Here is an 18,552-nt window from a genome sequence, read left to right as displayed (position 1 = left end):
CTTGTCATCAACTGGTTTGAGCTCGGGAGTTTCTTCCTCGGTTACAGTGATGGTGGTTTCCGGAGCCATGTCGTCTTGTTGAACAGTGACTACCTCGATATGCTCCTCCTTTTGCCCGACACGTTTCTTGATGGTCTTCTTTTTCGTGACTTGCTTTTTGGTTTGACCAGTTTTGGTGACGACTTCGGTGACCTTGACCTCATCTGGAAGCTCTTCAATTTCAAGAGCTTCTACAGCAGTCTGAGGTATGATGTCCAGTTTAGGCGCTGTTCCATCGACGTGTTCGTACGGTTGCAGTTCTGTGCTAGTGTCTTCGAGCTTAAGCAGCTTCTGAACAATAGTTGTCGTATCCTCTCCCTTCTTCTTGATGGTTTTGATCTTCTTTTTCTTAGGTTTGAGGACTTCCACCGACGGAGTCTCCTCAGACACGGTAGGAACTGTTTCAGGAACCGTCTCCTCCTCAGTCATGGTGACCGTGGTCTCGGGTACTTGATCGTCTTCTTGCACAGTCACAATCTTGACCTCCTCGACCTTTCCGGCCGTCTTCTTCTTGATGACCTTGGTTTTGGTGACGTGCTTCTTGGGCTTTCCTTCCTTAGTGATGGTCTCAACGACCTCAACATGCTCTGGGAGCTCCTCAATAACTGGTTTCTCCATGGGAGTCTGTTCGAGGACCAACTCGTCCACCTCTTCCTGAGGAACTTCTTCGGAGCTAGGCACGCCTTGCGTGATCTTCTTGACCTTCTTCTTGACGATCTTGGTAGTCTTCGTCTTAAGCGTTGCCTGCATTGGCTCTGGATACTCATCCACAACAGCTTCGAGAGGCTTGCGCTCCTCCTCGAAAGGCTCTGTAACCTCATATGGAACCTCATGCTCGGTGACTGTGACAGTTGTCTCAGGCTGTTTTCCATCTTCCTCTACGGTAACTTCCTCAGTGACCTCTTCCTTGGGCCCAACACGCTTCTTGATGATCTTCTTCTTAACGACCTTCTTCTTGACTACACCGGTGTCAGATCTGACTTCTTCTACGACTTCTGGATGCTCTTCGATCGTTGTTTCCTCAACCGGTCGCAAGCGCTTCGGCATATCGACATCGATCTTCTCGTACTGTTCAAGCTCAGTTTTGTGCACTTCCAGGTTGAGAAGACGCTCAATGATATCGTCAGAGTCGTCAGTAGTCTTGATGGTTTTGACCTTCTTCTTCTTGGGCTTAGGCTTGTCATCAACTGGTTTGAGCTTGGGAGTTTCTTCCTCGGTTACAGTGATGGTGGTTTCCGGAGCCATGTCGTCTTGTTGAACAGTGACTACCTCGATATGCTCCTCCTTTTGCCCGACACGTTTCTTGATGGTCTTCTTTTTCGTGATTTGCTTTTTGGTTTGACCAGTTTTGGTGACGACTTCGGTGACCTTGACCTCATCTGGAAGCTCTTCAATTTCAAGAGCTTCTACAGCAGTCTGAGGTATGATGTCCAGTTTAGGCGCTGTTCCATCGACGTGTTCGTACGGTTGCAGTTCTGTGCTAGTGTCTTCGAGCTTAAGCAGCTTCTGAACAATAGTTGTCGTATCCTCTCCCTTCTTCTTGATGGTTTTGATCTTCTTTTTCTTAGGTTTGAGGACTTCAACCGACGGAGTCTCCTCAGACACGGTAGGAACTGTTTCAGGAGCCGTCTCCTCCTCAGTCATGGTGACCGTGGTCTCGGGTACTTGATCGTCTTCTTGCACAGTCACAATCTTGACCTCCTCGACCTTTCCGGCCGTCTTCTTCTTGATGACCTTGGTTTTGGTGACGTGCTTCTTGGGCTTTCCTTCCTTAGTGATGGTCTCAACGACCTCAACATGCTCTGGGAGCTCCTCAATAACTGGTTGCTCCATGCGAGTCTGTTCGAGGACCAACTCGTCCACCTCTTCCTGAGGAACTTCTTCGGAGCTAGGCTCGCCTTGCTTGATCTTCTTGACCTTCTTCTTGACGATCTTGGTAGTCTTCGTCTTAAGCGTTGCCTGCATTGGCTCTGGATACTCATCCACAACAGCTTCGAGAGGCTTGCGCTCCTCCTCGAAAGGCTCTGTAACCTCATATGGAACCTCATGCTCGGTGACTGTGACAGTTGTCTCAGGCTGTTTTCCATCTTCCTCTACGGTAACTTCCTCAGTGACCTCTTCCTTGGGCCCAACACGCTTCTTGATGATCTTCTTCTTAACGACCTTCTTCTTGACTACACCGATGTCAGATCTGACTTCTTCTACGACTTCTGGATGCTCTTCGATCGTTGTTTCCTCAACCGGTCGCAAGCGCTTCGGCATATCGACATCGATCTTCTCGTACTGTTCAAGCTCAGTTTTGTGCACTTCCAGGTTGAGAAGACGCTCAATGATATCGTCAGAGTCGTCAGTAGTCTTGATGGTCTTGACCTTCTTCTTCTTGGGCTTGGGCTTGTCATCAGCTGGTTTGAGCTCGGGAGTTTCTTCCTCGGTTACAGTGATGGTGGTTTCCGGAGCCATGTCGTCTTGTTGAACAGTGACTACCTCGATATGCTCCTCCTTTTGCCCGACACGTTTCTTGATGGTCTTCTTTTTCGTGATTTGCTTTTTGGTTTGACCAGTTTTGGTGACGACTTCGGTGACCTTGACCTCATCTGGAAGCTCTTCAATTTCAAGAGCTTCTACAGCAGTCTGAGGTATGATGTCCAGTTTAGGCGCTGTTCCATCGACGTGTTCGTACGGTTGCAGTTCTGTGCTAGTGACTTCGAGCTTAAGAAGCTTCTGAACAATAGTTGTCGTATCCTCTCCCTTCTTCTTGATGGTTTTGATCTTATTTTTCTTAGGTTTGAGGACTTCAACCGACGGAGTCTCCTCAGACACGGTAGGAACTGTTTCAGGAGCCGTCTCCTCCTCAGTCATGGTGACCGTGGTCTCGGGTACTTGATCGTCTTCTTGCACAGTCACAATCTTGACCTCCTCGACCTTTCCGGCCGTCTTCTTCTTGATGACCTTGGTTTTGGTGACGTGCTTCTTGGGCTTTCCTTCCTTAGTGATGGTCTCAACGACCTCAACATGCTCTGGGAGCTCCTCAATAACTGGTTTCTCCATGGGAGTCTGTTCGAGGACCAACTCGTCCACCTCTTCCTGAGGAACTTCTTCGGAGCTAGGCACGCCTTGCGTGATCTTCTTGACCTTCTTCTTGACGATCTTGGTAGTCTTCGTCTTAAGCGTTGCCTGCATTGGCTCTGGATACTCATCCACAACAGCTTCGAGAGGCTTGCGCTCCTCCTCGAAAGGCTCTGTAACCTCATATGGAACCTCATGCTCGGTGACTGTGACAGTTGTCTCAGGCTGTTTTCCATCTTCCTCTACGGTAACTTCCTCAGTGACCTCTTCCTTGGGCCCAACACGCTTCTTGATGATCTTCTTCTTAACGACCTTCTTCTTGACTACACCGGTGTCAGATCTGACTTCTTCTACGACTTCTGGATGCTCTTCGATCGTTGTTTCCTCAACCGGTCGCAAGCGCTTCGGCATATCGACATCGATCTTCTCGTACTGTTCAAGCTCAGTTTTGTGCACTTCCAGGTTGAGAAGACGCTCAATGATATCGTCAGAGTCGTCAGTAGTCTTGATGGTCTTGACCTTCTTCTTCTTGGGCTTGGGCTTGTCATCAACTGGTTTGAGCTCGGGAGTTTCTTCCTCGGTTACAGTGATGGTGGTTTCCGGAGCCATGTCGTCTTGTTGAACAGTGACTACCTCGATATGCTCCTCCTTTTGCCCGACACGTTTCTTGATGGTCTTCTTTTTCGTGATTTGCTTTTTGGTTTGACCAGTTTTGGTGACGACTTCGGTGACCTTGACCTCATCTGGAAGCTCTTCAATTTCAAGAGCTTCTACAGCAGTCTGAGGTATGATGTCCAGTTTAGGCGCTGTTCCATCGACGTGTTCGTACGGTTGCAGTTCTGTGCTAGTGACTTCGAGCTTAAGAAGCTTCTGAACAATAGTTGTCGTATCCTCTCCCTTCTTCTTGATGGTTTTGATCTTATTTTTCTTAGGTTTGAGGACTTCAACCGACGGAGTCTCCTCAGACACGGTAGGAACTGTTTCAGGAGCCGTCTCCTCCTCAGTCATGGTGACCGTGGTCTCGGGTACTTGATCGTCTTCTTGCACAGTCACAATCTTGACCTCCTCGACCTTTCCGGCCGTCTTCTTCTTGATGACCTTGGTTTTGGTGACGTGCTTCTTGGGCTTTCCTTCCTTAGTGATGGTCTCAACGACCTCAACATGCTCTGGGAGCTCCTCAATAACTGGTTGCTCCATGCGAGTCTGTTCGAGGACCAACTCGTCCACCTCTTCCTGAGGAACTTCTTCGGAGCTAGGCTCGCCTTGCTTGATCTTCTTGACCTTCTTCTTGACGATCTTGGTAGTCTTCGTCTTAAGCGTTGCCTGCATTGGCTCTGGATACTCATCCACAACAGCTTCGAGAGGCTTGCGCTCCTCCTCGAAAGGCTCTGTAACCTCATATGGAACCTCATGCTCGGTGACTGTGACAGTTGTCTCAGGCTGTTTTCCATCTTCCTCTACGGTAACTTCCTCAGTGACCTCTTCCTTGGGCCCAACACGCTTCTTGATGATCTTCTTCTTAACGACCTTCTTCTTGACTACACCGGTGTCAGATCTGACTTCTTCTACAACTTCTGGATGCTCTTCGATCATTGTTTCCTCAATCGGCTGTAAAATTTGCAATGCGTCCGGTTCTTGCTGGTTAGCCAGTGATTTTTCGATGGCTTCTTGTACTGGAAGTTTCGTTGCACTTACAGTAACAGTTGTCATTGGCACTTGATCATCTTCCTGGATGGTGACAATTTCTGTGATGTGCTCTTTTCCATCGATGACCTGTTTCACCACTCGCTTTTTCATTACTTGTTTTTTCGTTTTACCCTGTTCAATGACTGTTTGTGAGACGCGCACTTCTTCCGGCATGGATTGTTTTCGTTTCTGAATGTGTATGTTTTGTGTATCTTCTGTGTGTATGATTTGTTCTTCCTGTTGTGTGGCTTGACTAGTGATCTGTTTGCTCTGTGATGTAGTGGTACGTGTTTTGTGGCCAGTGTGATCTGTTGGGATAGTGGTAAAGGTGTATGTTTAGTGTAAACTGTTGTTCTTGCCTCACTATAGATATGTTTACAATGGTGTAATAATGCAGTAAAATTGACAAGGGTACGCATTTGTATAGCATTTAGCGTATGTTTCCGTGTTTATGAACGACAGATAATATTGTACAATGAAAATTGATATTTAGTAAGCCGTATAGTTTATGACATGAATTTGATGAAAATGGGCATTGGTTATGCATTTTACCCACCCTGTACTTACCCAGTGCTATCACAGGACGAGACTCCTCGTACGTGAGCAGAGCAGATTCAGTCAGTCTTGCGAACCGCTGTTCTGGCTCTTGAGCAAGCTCGATCCGATCTGTGCACTCGTCGAGAGTCGTTTCGGAAACATGGACCGTTTGGTTAGTAATAAAGGTAATCGACGCCCGCCTGCCAGACGTTACGAAGTCGATGGCAGCGTCGCTCTGTTCATTACTAGCTACTTCTAAACATTCAGGTGCCCTCAAACCTTCCTCCAGCGTGGCGGAGGCAAACTTACGTGGCTGTACGGTCTCTTCAAGTAGCTGTGCCGTGTCGGATGTGAGTAGTTCAGATTGCAGGGGTACAACCGTCATATCGGTAAACTTCATCGACGCCGTTTGGGTTTCTGACCGCAGACTGAAATCGGCCCTATCTAGCCCTTCCCCTAGCACTGTTTCGGTCGTGGTCGAAACGAACAAATTCGATACCGTGCGCTGTGCCTGTTGCGTGGTGGTTTCTTTCGGTGTGGACAGTTTATCGTACGAGTCCTGGCTCACGGTTTCCGTGGTGGAAGCCGCAGGAAGCTGTTCTGTAAGACTAGGCTTAACACTAGTTGTGGGCTCGCGATGCGGTGTCAATTCACTCACAGCATCTGATACATCCACCGTACTTTGAAGTGGTAGCTCAAGCCCTTGCATGTCGAACGTGGGATACTTTTTGTCCATCGTTAGCGTGGACGAAAACTGTTCCGTTCCCTCGTACACGGTCGTCTGCTCCACCGTAGTCTGTAGCAATTGGTCGGGCGTAAAGCTAGCTTCAACCGGCTTGGTGCCGTCGGCTGGTAGCGTCTTTGACTCTTGCAACGTCAATACCTCCTGCACCAGAAGTGATTTCTTGGTGTCTTCATCCGCGAGTGTCTTCGCCGTTTGTTGCGTTAGTTCGAGCTGTTGCTTGTATTCGGACGTGTTTTCAAACACCATCGTTTCGATTACCGTCGTTTCGTCGATGGTATCGGACTTGACAAGTGCCTTCGTCTTGGGTACTTGTCCTTGCGGTGCATCCACCACACTCTGCAGTGTGTCCACTTGCTCCACTGTAAGCGATTTGAGAGCATCACTCGGTACCAGTTTCGCCTTTTGACTATCGATCTCTGTTATCTCAACACCTTCCTTTGCCTTTTGTTCGGTGATAACTTCGATGATGGTAACTCCTGTTACGGCATCCAGGCTCGCCGTTGCTCGATGCTCTTCCGGCGTTAGACGCTCTTGCTGTTGTGCTAGATCCTCGTACACGACTGTTTCGCTTACGATCGTCTGTTCGTACTGATCTTTGGTAGAAGTTGCCGCTTGCTTTTGAGCAGGACTGGAAGGCAGCTCCGTTGCATCTTGGCTCACCTGAACTTCTTCTACAATGAAAGATTTCATCGGTTCTGCTTCTGCAAGGGCTTGTGCGTGGAAATCTTTAGTAATCGATTTCACATCGAAACCTTCCTTTTCGCGCTGCTCAACCACAACTTCCAACACCTGCAGCTCTACGTTTGGCAGCACAGCAGTGGCGGCCGTTTTCCCTGCAGGATGATCGTCAGGCACCAGATTGGTGATGGCTTCGAGCACTGTCGTTTCCGACTCGACCGTTTCCTGCAGGTTGTCCGTTTGGGGAGTCGCCGTGGCAGTAGCTACAGCTGCGTCGAGCTCTTCCAGAGCGTCCGAAGAGTGCACCTCTTGAATTGCGATCGATTTATGCAAACCGGCTGTAGTTGGGTGAGCTGTGTAGTCCTTCGCAATTTCATGCACATCGAAGCCCTCCCTTTCTTTATGCTCGGCAATCACCTCCGTTACGATGAGTTCCTGCACCGGCTGAACGCCAATGTTGGCGAGCTTTTGCTCGGGTGTTTGATCGGTCGGTTTCTCAGACAGCATCTCGTACACCATGGTTTCTTGTATGGTTTTTTGTTCGTGTTCAGATTCGTTAACCAACGCACGGTTCTCGCTGGCAACAGTTAATTCCTCCTTCATCACACCGTGCATTTCAACTGTTTGAACCTGTTCCACCGCCACTGACTTGAGTATCTGCGATGGAACAACCTGTGCGGAGTAGCCGCTGGCAATTTGCTGCACATCAAACCTTTCCGATTCCTTCTGTTCGCATACAACCTCCGTAACAACTAGCTCTTCGCGAGGTTGCATCGAGGAGGATGCGGTTTTTCCTTCCGGGACAGTTTGTTGTTCGAAACGATCCGTTGCTTCGTACACGACCTGTTCGGAAATGGTCGTTTCCTGATGTTCGTCACTACGTACGGAGGCAAGTGTGGAGGAGGCTGTTTCCTTAGCTTCAATGTTTTCTGTTCCACTGGACAGAATCACTTCCTCCACGGTGATCGATTTCAGTGGCTCGGTAGGGACCGTTTTCGCCGACTGCTGTACTATCAAATCGGACACGCTGTATCCTTCCTTCTCCTTCTGCTCCACAACCACCTCCGTTACGTGAAGTTCCGTCTGACTCGACAACACCTTTTCCGCGTGCTTTGACTCCGGCTGGGACACTTGTTCTAGGTTAGCAACGTTTTCCAGCACAACCGTTTCGGCAATGACTCGTTCCTCGATCTCGTCCGTCAGCGGTTTGGCATGGGAGGTGTGTGGTGTATTCACGAATTGCTTGACATCGTCCATTGGAAGTGTTTCCTCTATCTGTACTGACCGCAACGTGTGCGACGGAACCTCTTTAGCGTTGTAGTTGCTTGCTATCTGCTGCACATCGTATCCTTCTTGCTCTTTCTGCTCCGTAATGACCTCCGTCACGAGTAGCTCACTGATGGCTTCAATATTGGTGGTGGCTGATTTGTGTGTCGGTTTTTGCTGTTCATCCAGCTTCTCGAGACCTTCGAGAATGAGCTGCTCAGTGACGGTTTGTGATTCAAGCTGCTCCTTGCGAACGCTTGCCGTGAGTGGGATGGACCGTAGCTGCTCCACGTCACCCACCACGTCCGATGTCTGCACCTCCTCCACGATGACCGATTTGAGCGTATGCGAGGGAAGCATCTTTACGACATGCTCTTGTGCGATATCCTGTACCGAGTAGCCGTCCTTTTCCTTCTGCTCCACGATTACTTCCGTCACGTGCAGCTCCGTCATGGGAGTGATGTTTGGTAGTGCTTGCTTTTCCGATGGCGTAAACTCCATCGTGTAGTTATCGATCGTCTCCAGAACGAGTGCTTCACGCACAATCGTCTCCTCTAACTTGTCGTCCGTGACGGCGGCAGAGGTAGCTTCTGCTGTCTCATCATCCCGAAGCTTGTCAACGCATTCCTCGGGAAGTGTCTCTTGGATCGTAATCGATCTGAGCGAGTGTGAGGTCATGGTTGTAGTGGCTGTGTGATCGCGCGCCAGTTCAGCTATATTGTAACCTTCGCGTTCTTTCTGTTCGCTTACGATCTCGGTCACGATCAGTTCCGCGTTGGGGATGAAGGACCGATCGGCTGACTTGGCTGCCGGCATCTCATCCACCGGCAGCTGCTGTGAGCCTTCGTACACAGTCATCTCCTGGACGGTGGTTTGTTCGAACTGTTCGCTGCGCACCGAAGCCGAGCTGAGCAGCTGCTGGGGAGATTTAAGCTGATCAATCGTGTCGGATGCGGTGATTTCTTCAATCGTTACTGTCTTTAATGCATGACCAGCAACAGCTGTGGCCGTGTGGTCTTGTGCGAGCTCCGCTACACTGAAGCCATCGCGCTCCTTCTGTCCGACGTTGATCTCTGTAACAATTACGCCAATCTGTGGCTCGTAAAGCGATTCTGCTGATTTGGGAGTCGGTTTGGAAGTAGCTTCGAGTGCTGGCGTCTCTTCGAAGACAAACGTTTCGGAAACGGTCGTTTGTTCTAGCTCGTCATTCTGGGTCGTTGCTTTCGTCTCGCTGGCCAATGCTTGGCTAAGCTGAGATGCGTCTTCACTCGCAATCGTTTCCTCTACTTGGACCGATTTGAGCGAATGCGTCGGTACCTGTTTGGCAACATAATCCTGAGCGATCTCTGCGACATTGAATCCTTCTCTTTCCTTCTGCTCGGCAACGGTTTCACTGACGAGTAGCTCGTTGATGGGAATCACTGTTAAATCAGCCAACTTTTCGGTCGGTTTAACCTCCTCAACCATTCCAGTGGTGGCTTCGTAAGCGATCATTTCAGAGACCATTGTTTGTTCGAGCTGATCGCTACGAACACTGGCCAGCGTTTCAACCGGTACCGTTTGTTCTATCCTGGTAAGGCTTTCCGAAGCTTCTACCTGCTCCACTGTAACCGATTTGAGCATATGCGTCGGTAGGGACTGAGCGTGTGCATCTTTCACTGCCAGCTCGTCTACTTTTTCTTGTTCCTTCTGCTCAACCATCACTTCCGTTACCGTCAGCTCACTGTTCGGTTCCAGCGCTGGGACGGCCTGACGCATGGCGACATTTTCTCGTTCATACTGATTCACCGCTTCCAGCACAAGTTGCTCACTTACAATCTTCTCTTCCAGCTGGTCACGCTGCATGGTGGCAAGTGATTCGGCAACGGCAGGAGCCACGATGCTGGTGACCGAGTCGACCGCTTCTGTTGTCTCCACCTGTACGGATTTGAGCGTGTGCGTCGGTACAGAACGAGCCGTATGGTCTTTGGCAATTTCGGCCACATCGAAACCTTCTCGTTCGCGATCCTCGGCGACGACTTCGGTGATGGTAAGTTCGGTGCTAGGTTGTAACAGTGTTTCGGCTTGTTTCTGCTCAGGTTTACTGTCCTCTTTAAGATTGTTTACATCTTCCAGGATAACCATCTCCTGTACGGTCGTCTGCTCAAGTGCGTCTCCAATCTTAACGATTGCTTCAGAAGCGTGCGTTTCATCAGCTGCCAGTGTTTCAGTGTGGCTAGACAGTTGCACTTCTTCGATGAGCACTGACTTGAGCGCTTCCGTCGGGACCGGCTTTGCGGAGCGATCTTTGAGAGGTTGTATGATTTCTTCCTGTTCCCGCTGCTCCGAAACTATCTCCGTCACGGTTAAACCTTCAACAGGGCGTTCAACGTTCGCGGTGGCCGATTTTTGGGCAGGAGCATCAGGCACGGTGTACTGTTGTGTGCCCTCCAGTATCATGGCCTCAGATACGATCGTTTCCTCCAGCTCATCACCTTTGACGTAGGCTTGCGTGATATCTTGCGTTTGCTGAATGTCCAGCCGGTCTGTTCCTTCACTGGCAACCGTTTCCTCCACCAGTACCGTCTTGAGCGAATGCGTCGGGATTGGCTTGATCGTTTGATCCTTGGCCAGCTCCTGCAGTTTACATTCTTCGTTCGCCATCTGACCACTAACGACCTCCGTCACAATGAGCTCGCTGGCCAGACTAGGCAGTTGCAGTTCGGCCGTCTTCTCTTCCGGTCGAACTGTTTCCTCCTGCGACCGGACCGTTTCGTAGATGGTGATTTCGGAAACAATCTTTTCATCATGTTCACCGGCCCCAACTAGACGTGCCAGCTGGGACGTTGGGGTGGTTTGGAGCAGCTCAGCCGCAGATACATTGGCGATCGTTTCCTGCACCAACACCGACTTCAGACTATCGGTTGGCGTTGGTTTTAGTGTTTGATCTTGCGGCATAGCGTGCGGTTGGAAGGTAAATTCCCGTTCGGCAGTTTCATGCTGCACAACCTCTAGCTGGTGCTGCAGGTTAAGCTGCTGCTCGGCATATGCCGAAGGTGCAGCAGCTTTAGCAAGTAGGTCAGCTTCCTTCTCATTTGCATCTACTGTCGTAACGGAGTGTGATTGGATTGGAACAAAGCTGGTCGATGCCTGCTCGGAACGGTCGACGATGGCTTCCGGTGAGAATCTTCCAGCCGTATCAGCTGTCTCCACCTCGGTGATTGCAAGATTTTCGATAGGTTCGAGCAGTGTCGCGGCAATTGCTTCGTTCGGCCGAGGAGCTCCTTGATGGAGAGTTTCCTTCTCGTGGATGAATTGCAGCGTCGATTCGCTTACGGGTTTGAGTGCCGTAAGAGTGGTCTGTGCCATCGCACTGTCCGTCACTTCAAACGGTGCAAGCGATGCTTCCGCTTCGTTGCTTAGTACCTTCGACACCGAGACACACGTTCGCTCCAGGAACTCTACGTTCGCTCGTTTGGACTCAAACGGCTGAGCCTGGAAGTCTTGGGCGGTGATATTATCATTAACCAGTTGCGTTGTGAGTTGGTTTTCGAACATCGTCACAGAGCCAGTGGCTTGGTAGGAGCTTATCTTTGGTGTTGCTGAAAACTCCACCTCAGACTCTCCAACCTGTTGTGCCGTAACGGACAATGGTTCCTTGGTCAGGAGCTCCACATCGGCCCACTGCTGCGGAGGCAAACGTCCTGGTTGATATGTGTCCTCCTTTTCCGGAGCATTCATAACCTCCGTCGTGTACGATTTCTGTTCCACGATTGCTGGACGGGCACTTTCCGTCGGAACCACCAGCTCAGGATAGTAACGGCTCGGTGCGTCCTGAGTGATGGTCTCTTCCGTCTGAATGGATTCCGACGGTAGTATCTGGTAGTGTGGTTGTACGGTGGGCAGTTTCATGTGACCGTCAAACGTTTCTTCCTTTTCGATGCGGTTTACTTCCGTCACCTGAAGCGACTCCTTCGATAGTACGTTCGTGTGGGCATGGCTAGGTGTTGGGCGTTGCAAAATCGACAACTCACGCTCCGACTGTGAGAACACCGTTTCCTGCACGATCGTTGCATCGTGCGTCAGCAGCTGTAAGGTGGCGCTGCCTACAGTTTCGACCACCTGTTCCAAAACAGCGGTCGAGTCCTGCGCTGTGGACTCGCTCACGATGAGCGATTGTACGGGTGCGAAATCGGCTGTAGCCGACGCCTGCTGGGGCATCGTTTGCGGGCTTCGATCAAACGAGCTTTCCTGCGGACTTACCTCGGAAACCTGAACCGGCTCATTCACACCGAACAGCTTGTAGTGCGGACTGGCTGCCAGGCGCGCACTGTCCGGCAGCATCGTGTCGGACTCACGCTCGGACAAAAAGATCTCCTCAGTTACCAGGGCCGTTTCCGGCACGACCTTGACCGTAGCACTAGTGCCGGCTGCCGTGTCAGGCTCGACCAGATTCGATACCTGACTCAGCACGGTCGACTCGCTCGTCACGGTCGCCACCTCCAGCGGGAGGCTGTGCGCTTCGCGGACGGGCGAGGTAAGAAAATCGGGGGCCAACTCTTCCTGCACCTGTTCCTCGCTTGGCAGCAGAGGGCGCAGCGGATGCAGGGGCTGTCTGCGACGTTGCTGCGTTAGGCGCCTGCGCTCCTCGATTGACTCTTCACTGTCGACAACCTCTGTCTCGTCTTCGTGTTTGTGCTGCTGCCGTTTGTCGGAGCGAAGTTTCTTGTGTTTTTTCTTCGTGACAGTGGTGTTGTTCGTGGTGATGGTTGTGGTGGCAATCGCAGTATGGCTGCCGGTGCTATGATGGGCGTCTTCTCTGAGATCGGGTGTTTCTGTGGAATCATGCGAAGTTGGAACAATAGGATTCAGTGGGTCTGGGGGCAGCAATGGAGCCGCGCAATAGAGGGTTACTACGAGCTACTCTAAACAGTTTGAAAAGGTGTACTAAATTATTGGGTGCATTGATGTGTCTCCGAAAAGTAGTGGCATGATGTGTTGTAAGAGAGTGTACAAAGTGTACGTGAAGTGACGTAAAACTGATGTGTTCAATTGAAGCCTACCGTTGGTGTAGGAGGCAGTACTGCCATTGTTGAAAAGTGAAACAAAGACAGAGCTTGTGATAGACAGAGAGTTGTTTTTTTATCATAGAGACTGCGATAGAAGATGTAGAAGATATAGAACAGAACAGACGAAGAAGTAGTGGGAAGACATTGAATTTCGTGCAGTGCGAGTGACACTACAAAGAACGATCCAATCGAGATAATAGAGATAGTGAAGAGGCTTGGCGTCTAACTCATTCACATTCTTCAATCGACAGGCACACAACAGAGCAGCCATTCCGGCGGTGATCCTAAAGAAACGGATGCGCAGGCTTTAACGACGCTAGTGTAGTAAACTATGGCTAACAGGCGATGGCTGAATATATAGGATACAAACAATCGTGTCATGCCCCAAACGAGCATTAGCGCAACATTGGGTTGGCATTTGGGCCAACCTTGCAAATTGCAACCACAGGCTTGTATAGAACAGGCAAAGTATAGACGGTATATAGCGTAGAAAATCAAACGATAGACGTGAAACAAACATTCCAAAATAACATTCCATCAATACTATTCTACTACGGTCGAGGAGAGCGAGAGGAAAAGAGAGACAGACAGACATAGGTTCTATAGATACGAAGGCATTCCGAGCTAGTGGTAAAGAGTCTGCACATACAGAGTTGTTTTCTAATCGTAGGATGCATTCAATTTTGAGGCACTTGAAAGTGATAGTAGTAGAAGAATCGTATGTCTGGTTTTACTTACCATCAGCGGTGGAGATGAACGATGGCCGTTGTACATATATCAAAGCGACAAACTTTCAAGTTTAATGCGCTAAAAATAAAGCAACGGGTTAGCGATTAAGCCTAAAAGCATAAGTTTCAGCAGCAACAACACGGTATCTTTCGATATCTTTCGAACTTCCACTAGCGAGATCTAGCGGCTACGATCGATTCGTTGTATCGTTTGGTACGTAAAGACAGTTGCTTTATTCCTTCTTCGCACAGTTGTCAAGCGACGCACACTACAAGCTCATTTGAAGCAAATCACACATCGCAATAATGCTACTACTAGGTAAGTTTCTGTTCATAAAATCTATTCTAATAGAGTGAGAAATAATCATCTGTTCTTTCGTTATGCATAATATATAGAAACGAAAATTACGAAAAACGTTCACTACTTCACTACTAGAGCGTGAGCTACGACGCACAGTCGAAGCGAGGGAAAGGTTTACAACAAGTATAGATAGCGAGTTGGAGTTGGAGCAGTCGTATGGCACTGGGTGCGGGCCAATACGGTCAGCAAGCAAGCGGGCGCACACAGGCAGGGCAGGCAAACGAGTTGGCGGTTGGCGACACACAACACAACACAAGCGGTAAGAAGAGGTTTGTTGGGAAGAAGAGCAGGGCGTGCACGGGTTGGAGAGGGGAAGGTTGGCGATAGGATCTTTTATGATTGCAAACCTTTGATGTCTAGCTCCTTCATCGTTCGCACGGTGGTCTCTGCGCGTTGGTTAAGGTTCGTTCATGCGGCAGTTGCGTAGTGGGCGGGCAATTTAAGGAGCAAGCGGTTTAGAAGAAGAAGAAAAGAAGAAGAAAATATAGCTTTTAGACGAAACGATCCTGCTAGGATGGCTTTGAGCGTTGTAAATTACCAGTGGTGCGCACTTCACTCGACGAAATCAGACGCGTTTCTTCGTGTTTCTAAAATCGAAAAGACAGTGTAAGCAGAGAAGATCATGCGAAAAGTGGTAGGAATCGGGAGAGTAGGATGGAAAAGTACTCGAAAGAGCAGGGCAAGTAGGTTAGCAGAGATATCAGGGGCTAGGGTTAGTCGAACGGGAAGAGGTTGAGTTTAGCGAGAGTTCTAGCGCACCTCGAATGCCGTTTCGGTTTTCCACTCCTGCACAACAAAGTCGTCCGGCGAGAAGTGTGCGATGATCTCCTCCACGCTCGCGTGGTTCACCTCGATCATGCGCATGAACGCACGGAAACCGGCCGTTGCCGCCAGCTGCGTCTCGTCCATGTCCGTTTCGGTCAGTATCTCCGTGACAATGTTGGCGTATCCTTCGCGCTCGAGCAGCAGCACCATTGCCGACTGGGACTCGGGCTTCTGCAGGGCGGGGAAGTTGTTTGCCTGGTAAAAGCTGGTAATCTCACTGACCGTTACACCGTGCTTGACCATGAAAGCGATCGTGGCGAGCTCGCGCAGTGGTGCCTCACCAGGGCCAAACTCGCTGGCTTTGAGGTTGGTAAGGATTTCCTTCACCTCGATCGAGTTCTTTACACTCTCCACGTCGGAAACGTCCAGCTTCTCGTGGATGACCATCCGCTCGATCTCCTGCACCGTTTCGGTGGTCACGATCTCCTCGACCAGCGTTTCCACGTGCTCCTTGAACTTGACCGTCGCCCGGTCCTTGGTGAGCTTCACGTCCTGCGTCATCTCGGAGGTCGTGCTCGTGGTCAGCGTGGTCGTCGACTCGGAGCTAAACTTGATCTTTTCCTGCAGGGATGCTTCCATCTCCTGCTTGACAATGTCCTCGATCAGCTGCGACTCTTTCTGCTTGCGCTTTTCTTCGCGCTTCTTGCGCTTTTCCGCTTTAGCGCGGCGTTCTTCCTCGGTTTCCTCGACTACCAGCTCGATCTTGTCGATCGCCTTGCCGTTCTTGATGCCGGCGCGGCTGCCCCGTTTCGGGCTGCGCGCTGCATCGAGCTCCGCCTTCTCGTCGTCCGTCAGCGTGGGGACGATGCTTTCGATCAGCTTGGCGATGGATTCGGTGGTGCCGGCCTCATTCATGGCCTTACACTTGTAGAAACCAAAGTCGGCCACCTCCACCGGGTAAATGGTAAGTGTGGACGTGTTTTCGCTCGTGCAAATCTTCGTTCGCTGATTTGCTATGATGATCTTGCCATTACGGTACCACAGAATATCTAAAATATCGGAAACCAGTCAGTATATGGAACGGTTTTGTTTAATCGTTTTCCTATGTGTTGTTTCAGTTCACTCGGGTTTCATTCGGTGAAATGGTGTTGTATGCTGTTTTGTATCACTGTTTTGCTTTGAGTTTGCTACTACGGCATAGTCGCGATTATGTGAATTATTTGTACGAAACATGTTCTGCAAACACGTCGACAGGTGGTCATTCAGATAATCTAAACTATAACGTGGCGTGTTCCAGTGTACTGTTTGAATGATGCTGTGCATCGTCTATGGTTTTGGCTGCTTTCGATTGTAGACTGAATTGTTTGAGTGACGGTTCTGTTTACTGTTCCAGTTCCGCAATGTGTTTGCTTTGATCGTTTTTCTATGTTGCTGCTCATTTTGTCCATGTTGCTTATGTCGGTGTTGTTGGTGACGGAACTGAATCGTAAGAAGTAACGATAGGCCTACCTGGTTTAGGATTGCCCGCGAAGTGACACTCAAAGAAGCCCTTCTCGCCAAGCATGGCGCGCGAATCTTTGATCTCAACCGAGTACGATGGCGTAGAGTACGAGGCTGTAATGGAGTTGTTGTTGTGTTTTTGCAAGTTGCATAGCGGCAAGCAAAGAAATAGTAGAGTAGGAAAAGGTTGTGATTAATAACTAGAAGCATACACGGGTAGTCTACTTCAGATGCGTTGCATTGAACGAGATGAACATTCAGCTGGTTTCTGTGAGCAATCCAGCACCTAGTGTGCCAGTGGAAGCGTGTACATTGTGCATTACTCACCTGTCAGTGTATGCCTTGATGAAAAGTGTACGCTCATGGACGATTGGATGGAGAAGTATTTTCTTGGGGTTGTGGTGAGTGAATGAGTACAGGTAACCAAATTAAACAATTTACACGCTATTTTACATTACAACACTACACTCTGGCGTGCAACAGCAACCACACAAACAAACAAACAAACAACAGCTGTCCGAACGAGAACTGTCAAACGGTGCATGCATGTGTTTGACGTGCTTTCATCTAGTAGGCGGACTACTGTCGCGACAGTACGCTTCCAGCTGCAGAAATTCGTCCAACTCTTCGGTGCTACTTTCTGTGTAAAAAAGGGCGTGCAAACGGTGTTAGTTTGAACCAGCAAAAGACGACACAATAAAGTTAGTGTTGAACACGTGAAAAAACGATAAACGATAGCGTTGGTACACTCGAACGTAAACAAAACAACAATCGGAAAGACATCAACACAAATGCATGCAGTTCTACTACGTGAAGCGTAAGTTGAAGCGTACAGTAAAAGTTTATGGTGGCTTCAACTGGTAGATTGTGCTGATCGGAACAATCAAAGGTGAACGTGAATACGTGAATTTGAGTTTGTACATGATTGTGACTGTTGTGAAAGATACAATTTTGAAGTGATGATACAACTGCACCGCATCCACGATGGAGGTCGTGGTGGTGGTGGTGTTACGGGATGTGTCGATTTCGGTTAGAAGAGATGGTTTACCTTGCAGTGCCTCCTTTAGTTCCTCCATGTGCTGTACCCATTCTGGTTTGCGATACGCTTTGGTTCCGACAATTTCTGGAAGAGCGTACAACAAAGTGAAAGTTAGTTCCGTGCCGTAGTGCGAACGCCGTGTTGTATCCGGTCGAGTGTTTGAATACTGTGGCATTTGACTTTTGAAGTAGTGAAGTACTGTTTAATTGATATATCTGGCAGTTTTGGGGTGAGTGCAGTTTATGGTAAGTTTTTCACTGTTTTTTCATTTCTTTTTGAAATAGATGAAACTTGTCGGTAAGTGGGTGAGAAAGAGAGTTGTGGTAGTGTTTTATTTGATTATACTGGGGGTGGAAGGTTTTTATTTCCCATGTGTTTGGTTTTAGGATTGGAGGAAGGAATAGAAGAAAGGGTTGATAGAAAATATAGAAAAGAGAAAGATTAATGCATACAATTCATCAAAACAAGTACTATACAAGCTGTAAAGGAAGAAATAGAGAAAAATCAAATACAATTAGAGCAGGTTAGAGAAGAGAAAGCATCCTACAGAAAACAAGAGAAAAGACAGACTTTCATATCTACACAGCCTACTATAATCGTAAAAAAGAAGAAAGCGTTTTTAGTAAAGCGTATTTACAAATGCTACCATCACCACCAACAAGCGGGCGGGGAGCACTACTACTCGTTCGGGTTGTCTCACGTGTGAGCCGTCCCCTGAAAGTACCTTCTACAACTAGCTCCGTAGTTGTCATGGCCACGCCGAGTGCGTTGTGCGCTTCGAAGGTAATCTCCCCAGAATCGTCCGGGTAGATGTCATTGATGATGAGTATCGACGTGCCATCGTCAAAGTTTTCAATCTGGAACTCGTCCGATGGGATGATTTCCTCGCCGGCCTTTAGCCAACGTATCTGTGGTTTCGGATGGGCAAGTACTTTCACCTCCAGCTTAGTCAACTCGCGCTCCTGCGAGTGTATGATCGTGGGCAGTTGTTTCACTATCTGCGGCGCATACTCGATCGGTTCCGCATACTCTTCGAGTGTTGAAATAGACTGGAGCGCAAAAAAAGCTTGATCAGAATCGTGCAAGAAATGGGC

At 49.2% G+C, this 18,552-nt stretch overlaps 1 protein-coding gene across 2 annotated transcripts in view; it reads right to left on the bottom strand.

The window, feature by feature from the left end:
- The window catches only part of LOC120895627 (titin), a 154,990-nt gene that overhangs the window by 30,858 nt on the left and 105,580 nt on the right, over window positions 1-18,552 (bottom strand). Inside the window, exons 27-31 of one of the 2 annotated variants that reach the window (XM_040299131.1) lie at window positions 17,468-17,542; window positions 16,429-16,533; window positions 14,914-15,968; window positions 14,693-14,741; window positions 14,502-14,540 (exon numbers count right to left, since the gene is read on the bottom strand). In XM_040299131.1, the coding sequence (XP_040155065.1) occupies window positions 14,502-14,540; window positions 14,693-14,741; window positions 14,914-15,968; window positions 16,429-16,533; window positions 17,468-17,542 (1,323 nt within the window). Of the gene's footprint in view, window positions 1-5,637; window positions 12,832-14,501; window positions 14,541-14,692; window positions 14,742-14,913; window positions 15,969-16,428; window positions 16,534-17,467; window positions 17,543-18,182; window positions 18,508-18,552 lie in introns of both variants that reach the window. The other variant, XM_040299130.1, reaches the window with a different exon arrangement.

The sequence above is a fragment of the Anopheles arabiensis genome, chromosome 2, assembly GCF_016920715.1.
Source record: "Anopheles arabiensis isolate DONGOLA chromosome 2, AaraD3, whole genome shotgun sequence".
Classification (NCBI taxonomy): domain Eukaryota; kingdom Metazoa; phylum Arthropoda; class Insecta; order Diptera; family Culicidae; genus Anopheles; species Anopheles arabiensis.
The sequence above is the reverse complement of the archived record's forward strand: the minus strand, read 5'-3'. Positions and strand labels throughout refer to the sequence as shown.